This window comes from Taudactylus pleione, unplaced genomic scaffold, assembly GCF_031769625.1.
Source record: "Taudactylus pleione unplaced genomic scaffold, aTauple2 ptg000350l, whole genome shotgun sequence".
Lineage (NCBI taxonomy): Eukaryota > Metazoa > Chordata > Amphibia > Anura > Myobatrachidae > Taudactylus > Taudactylus pleione.
In genome coordinates this window covers 450,001-471,836 of record NW_028284751.1, presented here as the reverse complement: position 1 = coordinate 471,836, position 21,836 = coordinate 450,001, and the positions used below count along the sequence as shown (strand labels likewise).

The window sequence follows — 21,836 nt, the reverse complement described above, 5'->3', positions numbered from 1 at the left end:
CTGGTCTATAGGCAGCAATGCCAGCACAGAATGGATAATATGGGATGTGACTGGTCTATAGGCAGCAATGCCAGGACAGAATGGATAATGTGGGATGTGACTGGTCTATAGGCAGCAATGCCAGGACAGAATGTATAATGTGGGATGTGACTGGTCTATAGGCAGCAATGCCAGGACAGAATGGATGATGTGGGATGTGACTGGTCTATAGGCAGCAATGCCAGGACAGAATGGATGATGTGGGATGTGACTGGTCTATAGGTAGCAATGCCAGGACAGAATGGAGGATGTGGGATGTGACTGGTCTATAGGTAGCAATGCCAGGACAGAATGGAGGATGTGGGATGTGACTGGTCTATAGGTAGCAATGCCAGCACAGAATGGAGGATGTGGGATGTGACTGGTCTATAGGTAGCAATGCCAGCACAGAATGGATAATGTGGGATGTGACTGGTCTATAGGCAGCAATGCCAGCACAGAATGGATAATGTGGGATGTGACTGGTCTTTAGGCAGCAATGCCAGGACAGAATGTATAATGTGGGATGTGACTGGTCTATAGGCAGCAATGCCAGGACAGAATGGATGATGTGGGATGTGACTGGTCTATAGGCAGCAATGCCAGGACAGAATGGATGATGTGGGATGTGACTGGTCTATAGGTAGCAATGCCAGGACAGAATGGAGGATGTGGGATGTGACTGGTCTATAGGTAGCAATGCCAGCACAGAATGGAGGATGTGGGATGTGACTGGTCTATAGGTAGCAATGCCAGCACAGAATGGATAATGTGGGATGTGACTGGTCTATAGGCAGCAATGCCAGCACAGAATGGATAATGTGGGATGTGACTGGTCTTTAGGCAGCAATGCCAGGACAGAATGTATAATGTGGGATGTGACTGGTCTATAGGCAGCAATGCCAGGACAGAATGGATGATGTGGGATGTGACTGGTCTATAGGCAGCAATGCCAGGACAGAATGGATGATGTGGGATGTGACTGGTCTATAGGCAGCAATGCCAGCACAGAATGGATGATGTGGGATGTGTGTGGGTGACTATCGCCCTGGAAACCCATCTCCTCCAGCAGCCCTGGATGATGTGACTAAAGGATGCTGAGGAGGCTGTTGAGCATCCTTTAGCCACGCCCCCTCCCTGTGACTGACACGACCAGGACCAATGGGCGCGCAGGGTGATGAGACGCCAACCAATGGCGCGCTGCGAGGGGCCGTCCCGACTCCCCTTTCCCCGGCTGCTCCCCGCAGTGCCGCTGCACCACCGTGCACACCCGAGTCTGCGGCACAGGGCGACCGGCAGCGGCAGCAGCAGCCATGGAGGAAGAGCTGAAGTGCCCGGTGTGCGGCTCCTTCTACCGGGAGCCCATCATCCTGCCATGCTCGCACAGCCTGTGCCTGGCCTGTGCCCGCAACATCCTGGTGCAGACGCCGGACTCCGAGTCCCCGCAGAGCCGCCGCGCCTCCGGGCTCTCCGACTACGACTACCTGGACCTGGACAAGATGAGCCTGTACAGCGAGGCGGACAGCGGCTACGGCTCGTACGGGGGCTTCGCCAGCGCCCCCACCACCCCCTGCCAGAAGTCCCCCAACGGGGTGCGGGTCTTCCCCCCCTGCATGCCCCCTGCCCAGCAGCCGCACCACCTCTCGTCCGGGGCGCTGCTGCCCCCGGGCCGCCACCAGCACCAGTGCCTGACCTGCCCGCAGTGCCACCGCTCCCTGCTGCTGGACGAGCGGGGGCTGCGCGGCTTCGCCAAGAACCGGGTGCTGGAGGGGGTGATCGAGCGCTACCAGCAGAGCAAGGCGACCGCCCTCCGCTGCCAGCTGTGCGAGAAGAGCCCCAAGGAGGCCACGGTCATGTGCGAGCAGTGCGACGTCTTCTACTGCGAGCCCTGCCGCCTGCGCTGCCACCCGCCCCGGGGACCCCTGGCCAAGCACCGCCTGCTGCCCCCGGCCCAGGGCAGGGTGAGCCGGAGGCTGAGTCCCCGCAAGATCTCCACCTGCACCGACCACGAGCTGGAGAACCACAGCATGTACTGCGTGCAATGCAAGATGCCCGTCTGCTACCAGTGCCTGGAGGAGGGCAAGCACGGCAGCCATGAGGTCAAGGCCCTGGGGGCGATGTGGAAGCTGCACAAGGTGAGGGGGTTGGCATGGGGGCACCATATATATCTGTCACTGGCATGGGGGTGGGTACCTTATATACCACCCTCTACGGATACCTGCTGTACACTGGCATGGTGGGGGCATCATATATACAACCCTCAATTGATATCTTCACTGCCACTGGCATGGGTGGCACCACACATACCACTTTCCACTGACACCTGCTCTGCCATTGGCATGGGGGGGCACCATACATACCACTCTACTGATACCTGCTCTGCCACTGGCATGGGGCGGGGGGGCACCATACATACCACTCTCTACTGATACCTGCTCTGCCACTGGCATGGGGGTACCATATATACCACCCTCTACTAATATCTGCAATATGCTGGCATGGGGGGGCACCATACATACCACTCTCTACTGATACCTGCTCTGCCACTGGCATGGGACACCATATATACCTCCCTCTACTGATACCTGCTCTACCACTTGCACGGGGAAACTGTATATACCACCCTCTACTGATTCCTGCTCTGCTACTGGCATGAGGCGCACTGTATATACCTACTCTGCCACTTGCATGGTGGAAGGAGCACCATATATAAAACTCTACTGATATGTGTTCTGCCATCGGCATGGGGGGCACCATATATACCATCCTCTACTGATACCTGCTCTGCCACTTGCATAGGGGAAGGAGCACCATATATAAAACTCTACTAATATCTGTTCTGCCATCGGCCTGGGGGGCACCATATATACACACCCACTACTGATACCTTGCTCTACTGATACCTTCTCAGCCACTGGAAAGGGGGCTTCATATACCTCCCTCTACTAACCTGCTCTGGTACTGGCATGGGGGCACCATATATATACCTCTCTACCTATAAATATCTGTACCTAATGTGATGTATCATGTTTCCAACATCCAGTGGCAAGGCTCGGGTATATGTAAAATGCATAGGGTGAGGGGGCTCGGAACCAATGCATGGGGAGAGGAACCTATACATATCACCATGAGCAGTCATTTCCATGTGCTACCATGTGCCATCCTATAACTGCTATAGTATATAGTTATAGTATAATGTGCACACCCCATCAGTACATTCAAGTTGCCAAGTAACTATTTCTGCAATAACATGGCAGTTTTGTTATATCTTCTTTTCACCCTTAGATATTGTATTTATTTAGCTGTGAAGTGCCCAGCGGCCCTCTGCAATGATATGTGTATACAGGAGGTTATGCCAGGCCGCCCACTTTACCATACATATACAGAGGAAATCTGGGGCAGTGTCCTCTAAGCCGTGCTCTATGGGACTGATAAGGTGATGAGAGGTCTCTATGAATAATTCATATTGCATAGAGGCAATAAGCGTTAAGGAAAAGCAGGATACACGCCGCCAGCAATGAATAGATTATAAGGGACTAATATCAGGTGTATTTGCCTGACTGCCTCTCCCTGATGCTCAGTATATTTCTGACATATTCTGAATATATACATTTGTTATATAGGAGGATATTATCACCAGTCCACCTATAACCCTCCATAGACTTAGCTTTGCAGTCTCACAGCTTGCTTATTGTATAGTAAAGTTTCCCTAGATAAAGTGTGACATCTGGACCGCCAGAGTACGGGGATTTGCTTGACTGACAGGAATAATTCACAGCATTCCCGTTGGCAAGTAGAGAACCCTGTAATTGCCCCTATGGTTTAGATCCTGACATACACAAAACCCCTGCAGCACAATATCATCCAGGGCACCAGGGAAAGCCGTTCTGTAATCAGTCATCCACGACTCTCGCTACATCAATCACTGTATAGAGGCAGACGAAAGAGCCCACTGTTCCCCTTTGTCATTTCCCAAATCATGTCTGATGCCCGGTCCCTGCGGTTGGGGGTGTCTGCTAGATGCATAATAGATGCCGCATATAAAGTATTCAGGTTCTATAACCCCCCTCCCTCCATTCCCTCCGGTTACAAGAAAATACATCTCTAGGTGATAATTGAAAACCGCCTCCCCCTAGGGTGTACTATGGATTACACTCATAATCAATAATGTTTTTGGTCTGTAGCTAGCAAATGTTTTTTTTCTTTTTCTTCTCATACTTCGAAAAGGAGGAAACATTTTATATTGTATGAAAGATAGGACAAGCCTCTAACGTGTTTTCTTTAAAGCGTAGTATCCTGATATTATATCTTGTGGTTTATGCAGTTATACTTTATGATTTTGTATTTTACGTTGCATTGAGCCTTCCTGTTTTTCCTCGGCACCACGACCAGTGCATTGCACCACGGAGCTAATTACAGTCTATACATCACTGTGACCTGTAGACTGGCTGATGATGTCTCTAGCGGAATGACAGGCAGCCAGTCTTGAGGCGCAGGTGACATTTTGCATTTGATAAGACTAATCATGGCTCTGTCGGGGAGATCGCTCACAGGCGTGCTGAAGCTGTCATTGGGTCTGTGTCGGTAAAGTGTAGGGGCTATGTCGTGGCGCTCTTGCTAAAGTGCCACTCCGTTCGTGAAAGCAGCTTAGCGTGGCAGGCGAGCATACTGTATCATCGTATAAGCCCCACCGTACAGCCGCAAGGAGAGGATGGCAGAAGGTTATATCGCAATGCAGAGCAATGTACGTGGGAGTCCTGCTGGCTGAATGCTGGAAGTGTATCCGGGAACGGAGATGTCAGAAAAATGCAATATCGAACAGTGAGAGATTACGGCTGTGGCTTGTGTGATACGGCTGTGGTTTACTTCTGGTATAAAGGAACGGATATCACAATGACAGTAACTACCATAGTTACAGAAACAGGAGTGCACGTGGGTAGAACTCTGTTATAAATAATGTGTATTGGTAGTTGGGAATTATACGGTCATAAAATCACTTTATTATAGCTTATTGTAACCTAGAGATATTGGGCTTGGAAACTGTACAATGAGGATCAGTGTTGGAATATATGAGATCAGTCTCTACATCCACCTGTTGGACTGGAATTGCTGCTAGGGAAGTAATAAACAACGTGTAAATACTTACTTGCAGAAACAGGACGTCGTTAAGAATTGTCTCTGACTTGGAATAATTTGGTGTTATTTCTGGTTTCCAACGCTGATCTGCACAGCAATATATAGCAAACGTGTCAGGCAAGGGTTCCTCTAGGTGTCAGCAGCCTGTCTTTAGCAAATCACAGGGTGTACCCTTTTTCTTTCAACCCGTAGATGTGGCGAAGTCACACGACGCACAAGACCCCCCCCATTTCAGGCAATACCCCAGACATTGCATTGGTTGCAGCCTGCAGAGAAATGCTATCCATAAATCGCGAGCGCCGTACACACTACACGATCCGGTGTACGACGGCGCGATATATCGTTACATGCTGCGTGTAGCAGCCTGGCGTCTTTCATTGTATCGTTCCATCTGCTGTGCAGAACATCAGGTGGGGTGATGTGATGACTGACCATCGTAAGACGGATCACATAGTGTGTACCCAGCTTAACAGTGATGTTACAAGATTGTGGGGTCTATTTACTAAGCAGTGTTAGGAGACAGAGGGCCTAATTCAGACCTGCTCACGAGCGCTGAGCGCTCGCAAGCGGGTCGATGTTGCCCAAGTGCGCATGCACACGACAGAAGCGGCTCTGTCATGCGTATGCGGGAGACCCGAATAACGACGGCCAAGCCGTCGTTATGGGTCTCGCACCAAAGGGGGCGTGCTGTCGATGGTGATTGACAGCACGCCCCCTTTGGTGGGCATGCCGGGGGCGTGTCTGCCCAGACGGAGGCGTTCCCATGGGAACGCCTACCATTTGGGGCCGGCCCCACTGACATCCCCAGTGATGTCAGTGGGAGTGCTTTTGGCTCTGATAGAGCCAAATGCACTCCAGGGCTTGCGGCAGCGAGACCCTACCGCAAGGGTCTCATCGCAAGCCCGATGGTCGCGATGGTCTTGACCATCGCGACCATCATTTTGGCCGCTCGCTATAGCTGTGGGTGGTCACCCACAGCTAGGCGAGCGACCAAGAGGCCGCTCCAAAAAGGAGGAGGGACGACCCTGATTCAGAGCGAGCGCTCTGTCAGAGCGTCCGGCTCTGAATCAGGGCCAGAGTGAAAAGTGATAAGAAAGTGATAAGGTGCCAGCCAATCAGCTCCCAAATGCCATCTCACAGGCTGTCACCTTATCACTTATCACCCTGTCTCCTAACACTGCTTAGTTATTAGACCCCTAAGTGTTATACTTCAAACTTATAATACGGCATCAAATATTAACCCCATATAAATTATAAGGATGCAGTTTTTTTGTTAATCTCTATATTAGCTGACGATAGATACTATGGTTCATGTTTAATAGGTCTTTCCAGTCTTTGGGGCAAGGCGGATCACTAGCCATCGGACCTTTTGTGCTTTTTGGATTCACACCTAAAGAGCAACGGAATTGTCCATCTGCTGCTCCAACTGCGTCCATTATTGCACCTTTGTGAATTTTCAAACTGCATAGGGGACATATTGCTGGCTGGCGACAGTCAGGGCAGATCCGCTCTCTATTAGGTCATACTCCTTATTATATGTCGCTTTCTTGTGTATTTCTTTTAACATACCACTTGTGTGAACCTCCATTCGCTGATATCTATCTAAGGGACATCAGGTGTGCTCTTAGGGGTTGATACAGAGATGGACAATATTTATGTAGTTGAGCCATGTATTACTACTGCGAATGCGCAAAACGTCTAGTAAATACGTAAACCAATAACTGCGATACCGTTCGCAATTGCGTGCATGACGCTAGCAAGAGACAGTGGGTGAATAAAAAATAATTTATTAACAATAAAATGTATATTCATATGCAGTATCACTTTAGAAGATTTTAAAAAAAAAAGACAAATAAACATAATACAGCAATAGATATTTCTAAAGCCAGACAAACAATATAAAAAGTATCAATGTTGTATCGTTTGTTTTATTATAATAAGCTGAGACCTTGTGGTTCTTAATTAATAAGCAGAGTCAATCCGCATACGGAGTGGTAGAGTAATGATAGTAAATAGGTTTCTTACCACTTATTGGGAATGGGTATGAAATACCGCCGTCCGCATGGCCGGCGGTTTGATTCCCATCAGCGGCAGCTCGATATGAGCAGAGTTCAGAGCAGCGGAAGCCCGACAGCGCTGGAAATCCGATCGTGGATAGGTGAGTGAGTATCTACTAACCTAATCTAACCCCCCTAACCCTCCTTAGGGATGCCTAACCCTAACTCCCCCCCCAAGTGCTTAACCCTAAACCCCCTCTAAGTGCCTAACCCTAACCACCCCCTTCCCCGCTGCCTAAACCTAAGTCCCCCGGGGGGGTGCCTAACCATAACCCTCCCTCCCCCTAGCCTAACCTTAACCCTCCCGGGGGGGTGCCTAACCCTAAGTCCCCCCCGGGAGCCCTAAACCTAACCCTCCCCCCCCCCCCGCGGCTGTCCGCTCGCGGCGCCCGGCATCTGTACGATCGGGATGCCGTGCGCTGGTCTCCCGGCGTCGGGGAAATGCGGGTGTCTACATCTAGACGCCAGCCATTTCACCCTTGCCGGGATATGACAGTCGGGAAGCCGGCTGCCGGTATTTAGGCAGTCGGCTTCCCGATTGCATACCACTTATTGTCCTTAAATGATACACTGAGCTGCATATGCCCCGTTTATATTGCATGTCTTATAGCCGTAACTGCTCAGGTATAAAGTTATAATTTCTTTGTCTTTAAATAAGGCTATGCTGATATTGCTGACATAGGCACCCACTTAGCCTTTTAGCCTTCTGCACCTTGTACTTATCACTGTTTGAACAGGACTATTGCACTTTACCGCAACTTACCCTGCGCGGTTACCACTGGGCTGCACGGCTATTACACCCTGTGTGTAAGCTAACAGCTATCCACCTGGTGCCGCTACCACTGGTCTGCATTGCTACAACGCACTGCTGTGTGCAGGCTCGGAATGTGGTCTCTGTGGCCGGCTCAGAGAGTATATAACAGGTCTCATTTGGAGCATACCTGGTACATCACAAAGGACCCGTGGCCCACAAATACAGGAGGATTTTCAGGGGTCTCCAGTACGCTACCTGTTCCCACCACCTCCGGTTATGGATTAAACAGGAACCTTTACTGCAACCTAAAGCATTATTTAAAAACAACGAACTGAGGGCCTGATTCAGAGCCACTCGCTCTGACAGAACGCTCGCTGTGAATCAGGGCGGCCTTTTTTTTTTTGGATCGGCCTCTTGGCCGCTCGCATAGCTGTGGGTGACCACCCACAGCTATTGCTAGCGGCCATAATGATGGTCGCGATGGTCAAGACCATCGCGACCATCGGGCTTGCGATGAGACCCTTGTGGTAGGGTCTCGTGGCCGCAAGCCCCAGAGAGATTTCGGCTCTAACAGAGCGGGAATCTCTCCACTGACATCACTTGTGATGTCAGTGGAACCGCCCCCAAACGGCAGGCGTTCTCATGGGAACGCCTCCGTTTTGGCAGCCACCCCCCCCCCCCAGCCCGCCCACCAAAGGGGGCGAGCTGTCACTCAACATCGACAGCTCGTCCTCTTTGGTGCGAGACCCGGAGCGACGGATTGCCCGCCGCTACGCCGGATCCGACTCCGTCATGCGCTGTGGGCCACCATCGACCCGATTGCGAGCACTCAGCGCTTGCGACCGGGTCTGAATCAGGCCCTGATACCTTTTAAAAACAACAAATATACCTGTGTATTTGGACTTTTAGTGGATTGCAGGACCCACTTTGTGAGCTGCAGGATCAATTCAGGGCAATAGAGCAATAGAGTGGTTGAGCGCACCATTAGTTTTGGAATCAGTGTACAAAATGCTCGCTTCTGCTGTGTGTGGGCTCGAGGTGCACCTGAATCATACCTCCCAACATTTTGGTTTGGTTGAATCGGGATAGGGTGCGTGCTGCTCAGGGGCGTTTCTAGAGAGGAGGAGGCCCGTGTGCAGTCTCCGACACGAGCCCCCTCCTCTCCGCCCAGCAGCCAGCAGCGCACTGAGCTGTGCGCGGCCAGCGCAGGAGTTATAGACTCTGGGGCACTAGAGTGTGCCCATAGTCTATAGTGTATGCACAGGTCACTGGGAAAATGGCCGCAGCGGCCGTTTTCTCTGTACTGCGCATGCGCAAACGACGGGAAAATGGCCTCCACTGCCATTTTCCAAACGTTTTACAGCGCAGGACCCCCGTGCTGACGTGGGACTCCGGAGATGTAAGTAATATTATGGGTGCAGGGTGTGCGGTGCGGGGCACCCCTGGACCCAGCAGCCCGTGTTCCCCGCACACCCTGCACCCGTTATAGATACGCCCCTGGTACTGCTACATTGCAGAGCTAACATGAAAAGGGGGGCATGTTTGCATCATAATGGGGCGTGACATGCTCCCCGGTGCATATCGAGCACTTCAAAAGCATACGGATGCCATCGGCCCCCTTCCATTCCCATAAACACACCACTTCAATGCCACATGTACCTGCTGCTGCTACTACACTTGGCATAGGTGTGAGGGACATACCTCCCAACTGTCCTGATCCAAGGGACTGTGGAATAGTCCCCTCAAATCGGCACTGACCTACCTACATAAGGACAGTTTAACCATTTCAGCAAGTGGAGTCCTGTCTATAAGATTGTTCACCTTCGTCTTGTAAATGAGGCCAGTGTGCCAGCATTAAGGCAGAAGCCTTAGGGGGAAAGAGTTATTAGTGCAATAAAATGTTCCGCAGGACCAGAGCCATCGAGGTTCACCAAGCACTTTAGAAGCAGCGCCTGTTTTTGTGAGGTAATCGGGGCAGAAGTGATTTAGATGCAGACAGGCGGCTGAATGCCGGATCATGTTTACAAATGAAGCCATTTCCATGTTCGGGGTTAGCAAATGGTGCATTGTGCTGTTTAAATTCAGATAGATCACCCAGCACCAGTATGGGAAAGGTTTTAAGGCATACATATACATACTATAACTGGAACCTCATGCCTCGGCCTCATGCCTGTTCACGTGTCTGGACATTCGCTGCCAGTGTTTCCTGCCAAAATTGCTCCTCAGGAGGCTTCGCCATTTTCCGTATTTTCACACTGCGTTGGTTTTTCTGGCAACATTTTTTTATTTAATTTATTTTTTGACCCAAGCTTATTTTATGTCTTTTTTTTTTTCAGTAATATTAAACTTTTTTTTTTTATACATAAAATACAATCCTTAAGTTTTATTTTTTTCCTGAATGCGGCTGAAAAAAAGTCCTGTAGCCATGAAGCGGAGCAGGTATTGAGTGAAGATGAGAAGCACAGATCGTGGGCAGAGCGGAGGCATTGATTGGGGGGATCTTTTTGAGACTAGGGTAGTACTGATGTATGTTGTTGCCATTTTGTTATGCACACTGTGTATACTAGTACAATTATTTGAATTTGTTAATAGACAGACAGCCAATAAAGAGACTGACAGAGCAGCAGCAGAAGAAGAACATTTGGCGAGGAGAATTAGTCTATCTGCCGCTTTAAAAATGAATTGGCCGGTGCAAAAATTTGTTAGGAGAAGACCGGTACAGAGACTATTGCAATAATCGATGCGGGAGATAATGAGGGCATGAATAAAAGTTTTGCAGCGTTTTGCGTCAGGCACTTGAGTACTCTGGAGGTGTTTCTTAGATGTATGTAACAAGATCTGGATACAAAGGGAATGTGGTCAGCAATGGACAGTTCCCAGTCAAGGATGGCACCTGGGTATTGAGCTCGAGGGGCCTTGTCCTGTTGTACACAGAGATAGAGTTGTCTGGTAGATGGCTTCTATTAGCTAGTGGAACGTTTAATAGCTCAGTTTTTGAAAGCTTGAGTTTATGACACCAAGAGGAGATCCAAGATGTAATAGCAGAAGGACATTAGTAATATGGGACCAGACATACTAAATGGTGAGAGATCCGGAAAGGATAGATACATTTGGGTGTCATTCCCATAGAGATGATACTGAAGAGTTTAGTAGTTTTCCACGTTGTATAAAGAGAGAAGAGCAGAGGGATGTAGTTATAATCACAATGCCGGCCAGGGGCGTATCTATAATTGATGCAGGGTGTGCGGTGCTCACGGGCCCCTGAGTCCAGGGGGTCCCGCACAACACACTCTGCACCCATATTGTTTAAAACTTACCTCTCTGAGGTCCCGCGCCGGGTGTCTTCGCTGTACACAAAGCCGGAAAATGGCTGCCGCGGCCATTTTTCCGGTGTTTTGTGCATGCGCAGTATACTCCAGGCACACCCTAGTGCCTAGAGTCTACTAATGCTCCGGTGGCCGACCAGCAGCATCAGTTGGCCCCCTCCTCTCTAAAGACTCTCCTGATGCCGGCGCCGGAATCCCGACACCAGTCAGAATCCCAGCGCCGGAATCCTGACGAAAAGTTGTGGGATTAGGCACTAGAGGGAGGGTTAGGCACTTGCACTAAAGGGGAGGGTTAGGTTTAGGCTGCAGGGGGGGAGGTTAGGTTTACGCACTAGAGGGGGAGGGATAGGTTTAGGCAGCGGGGAGGGAGAGTGTTGGGATACTTACCGACAGGTGTCGGTATCCTGTACCCAACCCAAGCAGAGGACATAGGGCCGACTGATAGAGGAAAAGGAGATTCCATGGGGCCCAGAGAAACATACAATGAAGGAGCTGAGAGATTGGTCAGATGAGAACCAGGAAAGACCGTCGCGTCCTGAAGACCTGGGATGTGAGCGGTCAGTGGTGTCACATGCAGGAGAGACGTCAAGGACGATAAAAAGCATGTAGTGACCCTTAGCACGCTGAAAGCCTGGCTGGAAATGGTTTAGCATGTCGTGTGAGGAAGCATGTGAGGAGAGTGTAGGGAAGCCACTGAGGAAGCTTGGGGGGGGGGGGGGGGATCATGGCAGGTGAGAGATGGAGGAGTCACCTGAGATAAAATATGGGTCAAAGTTTTTGTCTTGTTTTCTGTCAGAATAGCAAATAATTACCACATACATGAGCACTAAAATTGGAATAATGACAGTGATGGAGAGACGTTCGTTAAAGATGAGACGAGCACAGATTTGTGAGGGGAGAGGGTGAATTCAACAAGTGGACAGTGATGTGAGCAGAGGGGTGGGGAGGGGGGTGGTACTTTAAGAAGAGATTTAAAAGTATAAAGCAGTTATCTTGGTCAGAGGACTGAAGAAAGATCAGGTAGGTGTGATGAATAGCTGGAAGTCCGCAGAAGTCTGTGGCTTTTCCCGATGATCTTCTACTTTGAGGGAGAAGTTTGGAAGCCGGAGTATTTTTTTTTTGTGCCCTGGCTGATGTTGCCGTTGATACCAGAAAGATAGAATAGCTGGAGCCACATAATCAAAGACCGTTGCTGGGGCGTGATTACGATGTGGGACTGGCTGATCAGGACAGGAGGATGTAGAAATTAGGAAGAGAAGTTACTGTAGAGTGATGGCAATGAGATCTCTGCAGGTACAGCATGACATAAGAGTGGACACATCACATGAGAAGGGCTGAATAATCTGAGTATTATGTACTTTGAACGATGGGAACATGAGTGAAGGAACAGGTGGAGCTATATTTACGAAGCGGCAGCTATTGTAGGCCGCCGATTTAAAGCGGCACTCACATTTAGTCAGTGTAAAGCACACCAGTCTTTACACTGAGTGTTGGCGCTGCTTTAAATGTTCAGCTCCAACCTGACGAGACATGGTGGCTTACAAGAGCCGCCACTTCCTAAATATAGCCCATAAGCAGTATGGGAGAAAGGAGGAGTCCACCCCACCTCCTTCTCTGCCTCCAGGCCTGAGGGTGTGGGTGAAGTGGAGATAGCCATGTGAATGGGCTGCAGGTGAGGCAGTGCCTGATTATGTGAGCCATGTTTCTGTTATTGCCAGGGGGTGAGGTTGTTTGAGAGGACGAGGTTATGGGTGGAGTTTGGTTAGAAACAGACATAGCATACATTCAACAGGGCACATTTAAAGGACCTTGGAAATAATGGCAGATTGGTGAAATGACTGAGAATTTCTGGTTGGTTATAATGTGCAAAATAAGGGTAAAGAATATTGGAAATATCGGTTTAACCAGGATCCGGTGATATATCACTGGCTACTAGGATAGAAAGGCATGACTCCCACATACACAATGCTATATACAACTAGCTGAAGTACCCGGCGTTGCCCGGGTTTAAATCTTATTAAGTTTTATTATATCATGTCATCCAAATCCATTCAGTGAAGGCCCAGAACAGGCTCCCTGGGTCAAAGTTTGCCCAATGTACAAGGGAGGTGCGACCGGGACCCTAACCCCCCTCTAAAACCTGGCCAAGATCCAACTGGACCACCTCGCGTTGGTTTCATTCCAATGGGTGCAGTGGTATCCGAATGCATAACCAAACAGACCATTGAATTTTATATATAAGAGATGATCAAACGCTAATGAATTGCACCATCACACAGTAAAGTATGTGTGTGCCATAAGGACCTCTGCATATCGATGTTACACGGCTATTAAAATAATAAACGCCCTATCGGCAATTGACACTATCACCTTAAGCAATGCATAGAAATATAACAAGTCAACATATAACTTACTAATGAGAAAAACGACACGGTGACAGTAAGTGGCGTTTATACTGGCCTTTTTTATTAAATAATCATTAAATCAGTTACTTCAAATATGGTGACGACCGAAAGAAACAGCAGCCATCAGAGGGCAGTGACTATCAACGTGAATGGACATAAAACTTGCAGAGCCAATTGCCCATTCAGCAAGTCCATAGGTCACATGATACTCCCCCATATCTTCGCAGCCCGGTTAGCCAACCAAGGGTGCTGCCCCAGTAGGGCCCATCTACCAAAAGGTACATCAAAGGGGAGTGGCCTATTAATCAATCACTGACCCCCCCGGCTGCAGTTCTTTCCCGCCAAACGCCAAAAAAAAAAGTGACACAAAATTGTCAAAAAAACTAAATTTCGGGAGGGAAGAGAGGGGAAAAATCTGAAAAGAGGGAAAAGAGGCAGATACAGGTCGAAGCAACCCTGATAAGTGTCTAACCCACCCCTAATCCCGCCCAGCAGCTCTACTATTGGCTTGTCTTAAAATCTAGTTAACCCTACACTAGCCATGCAGCTGAAAGTAATACTATCCAAATGGCCTGGGGTTTTGAAGGCCCCCATACGTCAGAGATTGATTGCAGCAATCGTGCAATTTGCAATCGATTGTGTATAAAAATCTTTCCCTTTTTCAATCGATTGTAGATTGTGGCAATTCTGCAAGCGATTGAAAAAGGGAAAGATTTTTATACACAATCGATTGCAAATTGCACGATTGCTGCAATCCATCTCTGATGTATGGGGGCTTTAGGTCCGTCCTGCATACATGGATGCCCCTCGTCTTTAAGATAATTCTGCCATGTGAGACCATCATATGCATAATCATTTGCACAATAATAATAACCGTTACATCTGCTGGTTATATAGAGGCATTAGCAATATATTAACAAGCATGAACATAAAAAATAAATATTAACAGTCCAGAAATAAACAAATAAACTACAAAGAGTAATTTTTCAATCTTTACAAAATAGAAGATCTATCTTATAGCATTTCTCAGTAACCGGCAACAAAAAAATATTATGAGGAAAACAATTTGTTCTAAATGGAATATTTTGGAGATGGCAGATAAATACTTTAATTGTATTCCAGCTCTCAAAAACACCTGCCTTTTGCCCAGGGTGTATGTACTTCTGTACTTCTATTTTTAGGTATATATCATTGGAGTCATAAATTATTCCAACACAATATACAACGTAGAAGACCTGATTTACATTATTCTTGGTTTTATATCTTTTTATGCTCTAATCTTGATTACCACCTTTTTATGTATGCATAAGTTTTGAACAGATTTAAACAAACGTAAAACCAGCGCTAACACACTAAATGCAAATGGACAGTTTATAATCAAAAGTTTCAAGGTTTATTAACACATTAAGGCCCTCATTCAGAGCCGTACGCTCTGAGCAGAGCGCACGCTCTGAATGAGGGCCGGGCTCCATTTTCATGGAGCGTCCTCCTGGACGCTCGTATAGCTGTGGGTCACCACCCACAGGCTATACGAGCGTGCTTTGTGATGGCCGCGATGGTCGAGACCATCGCGACCATCGAATTTGCGAGCCGGAGCCTGCGGTTGAGGTTTTCAACCGCAAGCTCCGGAGTGATTTTGGCTCTATCAGAGCCAAAATCACTCCCACTGACATCACTAGTGATGTCAGTGGGCCGGCTTCTGACGAGAGGCGTTCCCGTTTGAACGCCCCCGTCAGGGAGGCACGCCCCCGGCACGCCCACCAAAGGGGGCGTGCTGTCAATCAACATTGACAGCACGCCCCCTTTGATCGGACACAACGAGCGAAGGACTTTTCTTCGCTCGTCGCGTCTGGCGCATGCGCACGACGGAGCTCCCTCCGTCGTGCGCATGCTCAGTGCAGAACATCGACCCACTTGCGAGCGGACAGCCGCTCGCGAGTGGGTCTGAATCAGGCCCTAAGTTATATTACCATTAAAATTGACATATAAGATGATAATAATAATAGACCATGTATGAAAAAGTTCTATCTCAAATGGACCAGTAGTCGATTAAAGTTCCATAGTAACTTATTGCACATCAGATATAGGCTCTCTCATTGGTGTATATCCATTTACTGCTATAAAACAGCAAGATGTTACCTGTTCCAGGAATCAAACAATTCATACAGTTCTTTAGCAGTTGATACTTGCACAGAGTTTGTGCTGATGTAAATCCATCGGATAGAATTTAAAGCCGCAACTAGGTAAAGGTAGTTCCAAAGTCCATGTAAGGATGCCGAATAGATTGTATAAATCAGGTCCAGATATAGCAAATCCTGCTCAACGCATTTCACTGATATAATGATGTCCAGCTTCCTCAGGATTTAGGAGTCGATGTAGAGTTGGACACATTTTGCACCAAATATACAGGTGTAAAATGCGTCATATTAAATGCACCTTTCAGAGCTGAACCAATCTCAAGATGCATCCAGCTCTGCAAGGATAGCATATTTATATATATATATATATATATTATATATTATATATATATGTGACTTTGTAGCATGATGTCACAGAGGTTTGCTGCCATATGATTGGTTCTCCAACATGAGGCTTGGAGCTGGTTTGTGCTAGGGGGCGTGGCACGTGTGCGTGCGTGCGTGTCAGCACAGCATGTGCAGTCTCACAGTGATCGATTGGCCTTCCACCTGGTAAGCATTATGTGTGCTATATATGTTGTCTTCTGTGGTAATTGTTGTTACACTTTTCTTATGGCTTGAATAACATTGTGTTATGGATGCACCTTGACAAAGGTCTCATATGGGGACCGAAACGTCGGACTTTACAGCTATATGACACTGGTGGTATGTGAATAAATTGGACTTTATTTTGCTTAATTATGGTGAGTGCCCTCACTACTTTATTTTTCTACAAATGTATGGACCCTGGATGCTCCATGTGGTTACATTGAGGTGCACCCCTTTGGGCTGACATTGGCTGCAGTGAGTGCGGGCTATACCGGACTTATATATATATCTAGATAGCGTTCCCGCTAGGCTGTTTTAGCGGGGCGCGGCGCCCTGCCCTCCTTCTGGAAGGCAAAAAGTGCCCTGCCCTCCAGAAGGAGGGCAAAAAGTGCCCTGCCCTAACAGCCTGCGGGAGCCGTGTTCACCCGCGGGTCGCAGTGTCCCGCAGGTGAAGAAATGTTCAGTGACCTGGTCACCGCCGGAGAATAGACGCCGGGCGCATGCGCCCGGCATCTATTCTCCCTGTCTGCAGGGCTTGGGGGCTGCCCGGCGTGTCCGTAAGTGCCGGGCACGCCCCCAAGAGTGACGAAAAGTGGACTCGTCTTATAGACACGCCCCCTTTTCGATGATCATGCCCCCTCCTCGGTCGTGCGCGCGCGCGCCGAAGGCGCGCACACGAAAGTGCCCTCTCTAGCTCCGGCGCCCTGCCTCATGCCGGAGCTAGAGTGAACGCTATCTAGATATGTTATTAATAATTATTATGTACATTTACCACATTTACAATTAAATGCAGGCGCAAATACAACAACTATTCATTAAGTTTAATTAAACACAAATACCCTTGACATTCCCTTTTAAAAAATAAATCTACAATATAATGCAAACATTACAAATTGCTATATGGGGAGAATTCATTTAAGCGTGTGGTTCCGTTGGAACCTTGGACCTGATTCAGACCCGCTCGCTAGATGCGTTCGCTCGCCCGATGTGTATACAAATTTGCATAGGATTTTCTAGCGTTCGTTATTTTGTTGTATAAACCTTTTATTTATTTTTCTTCAATTTTGTGATAATTCCCCTTTTAAGTATCTTCGTTATTTTTTTTCTCTTTTAACGTTTTCCTTTTTTTCTGCCGGAATTAAAGGTGAAACCAAGACGACTGTTTGCAGACCTTTCCAATTGTCTGAAAAAGTTCCAACTGTCTGTAACTTCCCAGATTGTTTAGAGAGTGGATTGCATGTAACAGATGGTGATCAGGAATCCATCTCGCCATTGTTGTACCCTAGCAACATCAATTTAGAGAGGAGCCCTATAGTTCCAAATTCAGCACATACCTCCTTCTTCCATCCCCCACTGTTTTGTGCCCACGTCTTAACCCCCGCACATTGTTCTCAGACATCAGCCGTACGCTAATGAGTAGAATGTAATTTACTTGTCCTCTGCATCCTGATTCAGCCTACGGTGTCCCGGCCCACCCGCAGCTATCGACGACAGACTCACGCTGCGTAAATCAGAATGCGGACGAGCAGGGCTCTTATATGTATTTTATCTCACTGGCGGGGAACTGAGATCTATCTATCGCACATTACAGCTCTGTGCCGCAAACGTTCTAGTTTATAGAGGCTTATAGAATTGGATCCTTGTGAGCATGAGATTGTTTACATGATGCAACTACATGTCAGAACCCTGCTAGGTTTATATATATATTCAGTAGGAATACATGGTTTTAACAAAAAAAAAAACTACAACACATAGAAATGACACAATAAAATGATAATTAGCCGCACAACAGCCTGATAAAAAAAAAATAGACAGATTGATAGCTGTGCTGGCGTATGGCCATCCAGCAGAAACACTCAGCAGACACATGAAAATAGATGAACAGATCAATAGGAGCTCTTTTGCAGAAAATTGGCAAACAGCTCATTCACGTGTAGTCATTAGGCTGGGCCAGTGTTGTCTTTTAGTGCGAGCTGTGATGGTGTGTAAGTGCGAGCTGTGATGGTGTGTAAGTGCGAGCTCTGATGGTGTGTAATTGCGAGTTCTGACGGTGTGTAAGTGCGAGCTCTAATGGTGTTTAAGTGCAAACTCTGGTGGTATGTAAGTGCGAGTTGTGATGGTGTGTAAGTGCGAGCTGTGATGGTGTGTAAGTGCAAACTCTGATGGTGTGTAAGTGCGAGCTGTGATGGTGTGTAAGTGCAAATTCTGATGGTGTGTAAGTGCGAGCTGTGATGGTGTGTAAGTGCAAGCTCTGATGGTGTGTAAGTGCAAGCTCTGATGGTGTGTAAGTGCAAACTCTGATGGTGTGTAAGTGCGAGCTGTGATGGTGTGTAAGTGCGAGCTGTGATGGTGTGTAAGTGCGAGCTCTGATGGTGTGTAAGTGCAAACTCTGACGGTGTGTAAGTGCGAGCTCTGACGGTGTGTAAGTGTAAACTCTGATGGTCTGTAAGTGCGAGCTGTGATGGTGTGTAAGTGGGAGCTGTGATGGTGTGTAAGTGGGAGCTGTGATGGTGTGTAAGTGCGAGCTGTGATGGTGTGTAAGTGCGAGCTGTGATGGTGTGTAAGTGCGAGCTGTGATGGTGTGTAAGTGGGAGCTGTGATGGTCTGTAAGTGCGAGCTGTGATGGTCTGTAAGTGCGAGCTGTGATGGTCTGTAAGTGCGAGCTCTGATGGTGTGTAAGTGCGAGCTCTGATGGTGTGTAAGTGTGAGCTGTGATGGTGTGTAAGTGCGAGCTGTGATGGTGTGTAAGTGCGAGCTGTGATGGTGTGTAAGTGTGAGCTGTGATGGTCTGTAAGTGCGAGCTGTGATGGTGTGTAAGTGTGAGCTCTGATGGTGTGTAAGTGCGAGCTGTGATGGTGTGTAAGTGTGAGCTCTGATGGTGTGTAAGTGTGAGCACTGATGGTCTGTAAGTGCGAGCTGTGATGGTCTGTAAGTGCGAGCTGTGATGGTCTGTAAGTGCGAGCTGTGATGGTGTGTAAGTGGGAGCTGTGATGGTGTGTAAGTGGGAGCTGTGATGGTGTGTAAGTGTGAGCTCTGATGGTGTGTAAGTGGGAGCTGTGATGGTGTGTAAGTGTGAGCTGTGATGGTGTGTAAGTGGGAGCTGTGATGGTGTGTAAGTGCGAGCTGTGATGGTGTGTAAGTGCGAGCTGTGATGGTCTGTAAGTGCGAGCTGTGATGGTCTGTAAGTGCGAGCTGTGATGGCGTGTAAGTGGGAGCTGTGATGGCGTGTAAGTGGGAGCTGTGATGGTGCATAAGTGTGAGCTGTGATGGTGCGTAAGTGGGAGCTGTGATGGTGCGTAAGTGCGAGCTCTGATGGTGCGTAAGTGCGAGCTCTGATGGTCTGTAAGTGCGAGCTGTGATGGTGTGTAAGTGCGAGCTGTGATGGTGTGTAAGTGCGAGCTGTGATGGTGTGTAAGTGGGAGCTGTGATGGTGTGTAAGTGCGAGCTGTGATGGTCTGTAAGTGCGAGCTGTGATGGTGTGTAAGTGCGAGCTGTGATGGTGTGTAAGTGCGAGCTGTGATGGTGTGTAAGTGCGAGCTGTGATGGTGTGTAAGTGCGAGCTGTGATGGTCTGTAAGTGCGAGCTGTGATGGTCTGTAAGTGCGAGCTGTGATGGTGTGTAAGTGCGAGGTGTGATGGTGTGTAAGTGGGAGCTGTGATGGTGTGTAAGTGCGAGCTGTGATGGTCTGTAAGTGCGAGCTGTGATGGTCTGTAAGTGCGAGCTCTGATGGTGTGTAAGTGCGAGCTCTGATGGTGTGTAAGTGCGAGCTGTGATGGTGTGTAAGTGCGAGCTGTGATGGTGTGTAAGTGCGAGCTGTGATGGTGTGTAAGTGCGAGCTGTGATGGTGTGTAAGTGCGAGCTCTGATGGTGTGTAAGTGCGAGCTGTGATGGTGTGTAAGTGCGAGCTCTGATGGTGTGTAAGTGCGAGCTGTGATGGTGTGTAAGTGGGAGCTGTGATGGTGTGTAAGTGCGAGCTGTGATGGTGTGTAAGTGCGAGCTGTGATGGTGTGTAAGTCGGAGCTGTGATGGTGTGTAAGTGGGAGCTCTGATGGTGTGTAAGTGGGAGCTGTGATGGTGTGTAAGTGGGAGCTCTGATGGTGTGTAAGTGCGAGCTGTGATGGTGTGTAAGTGTGAGCTGTGGTGGTGTGTAAGTGGGAGCTGTGATGGTGTGTAAGTGCGAGCTGTGATGGTGTGTAAGTGCGAGCTGTGATGGTGTGTAAGTGGGAGCTGTGATGGTGTGTAAGTGCGAGCTGTGATGGTGTGTAAGTGGGAGCTGTGATGGTGTGTAAGTGGGAGCTGTGATGGTGTGTAAGTGGGAGCTGTGATGGTGTGTAAGTGGGAGCTCTGATGGTGTGTAAGTGTGAGCTCTGATGGTCTGTAAGTGCGAGCTGTGATGGTCTGTAAGTGCGAGCTGTGATGGTGTGTAAGTGGGAGCTGTGATGGTGTGTAAGTGGGAGCTGTGATGGTGTGTAAGTGTGAGCTGTGATGGTCTGTAAGTGCGAGCTGTGATGTGTGTAAGTGTGAGCTCTGATGGTGTGTAAGTGCGAGCTGTGACGGTCTGTAAGTGCGAGCTCTGATGGTGTGTAAGTGGGAGCTGTGATGGTGTGTAAGTGGGAGCTGTGATGGTGTGTAAGTGTGAGCTGTGATGGTGTGTAAGTGGGAGCTGTCATGGTCTGTAAGTGTGAGCTCTGATGGTGTGTAAGTGTGAGTTGTGATGGTGTGTAAGTGCGGCTGTGATGGTGTGTAAGTGCGAGCTGTGATGGTGTGTAAGTGCGAGCTCTGATGGTGTGTAAGTGCAAACTCTGATGGTGTGAGCTGTTTTCTGTTGCACTGTCTTTATGTGGAGCATAAGCTTAAGTAATGAAAAGCCACAGATAATAGACTGGGGGCCCCATTTAACAACTATTCTAAATATTAGCTGCATATTTTGTTTAGTAGCGCAGTGATGCAAACGAATATGCCACTGGTATTCATCATATCTTTACCTTGCCGACAAGGTCCAGCGACATTCTCCTCGACGGGGTCATCTGCTCCCCTGCTGGCAGCTTATCGCTGCCAGCGTCGCGCTACTCGTGTCATGCGCATGTGCGATGGTCAGTCTGTGCACGTGCATGACTGATTGAACCGGTGGGGACCTGCCAGTGTCTGGAAGGCTTCACTGAAGGCAGAAAGGCTGCTGCCTGCCCTCCGATTGTATAAATTAGAGGCCAGACCTAGCATTCAGTGCTAGGTGATTATCTTGTGTACCTCCTGCCTGACCCGTGGTTGCTTCTAATCCACACAGTATACTAGACCTCTGTCATGGCGACTGTCCACGCTTCTGCCTGACTCACTTGTGACTGCATTGCCTGCTTGTGCATCAGTGACCTGGAACTGTCCTTGATCACTATTTGTTTCTAACACATTGCTACTGT

The 21,836-nt window shown here is 48.5% G+C and overlaps 1 protein-coding gene across 13 annotated transcripts in view; it reads left to right on the top strand.

Moving 5' to 3' along the window:
* Nucleotides 1–1,291: 1,291 nt before the first annotated feature.
* Nucleotides 1,292–21,836, top strand: part of TRIM9 (tripartite motif containing 9) — a 122,223-nt gene continuing 101,678 nt past the window's right edge. For all 13 annotated transcript variants that reach the window (XM_088444160.1, XM_088444154.1, XM_088444158.1 and 10 more), the window contains exon 1: nt 1,292–2,153. In XM_088444160.1, coding sequence (XP_088300286.1) covers nt 1,332–2,153 — 822 coding nt within the window. In that variant the 5' untranslated portion in view covers nt 1,292–1,331. The remainder of the gene's footprint in view (nt 2,154–21,836) is intronic.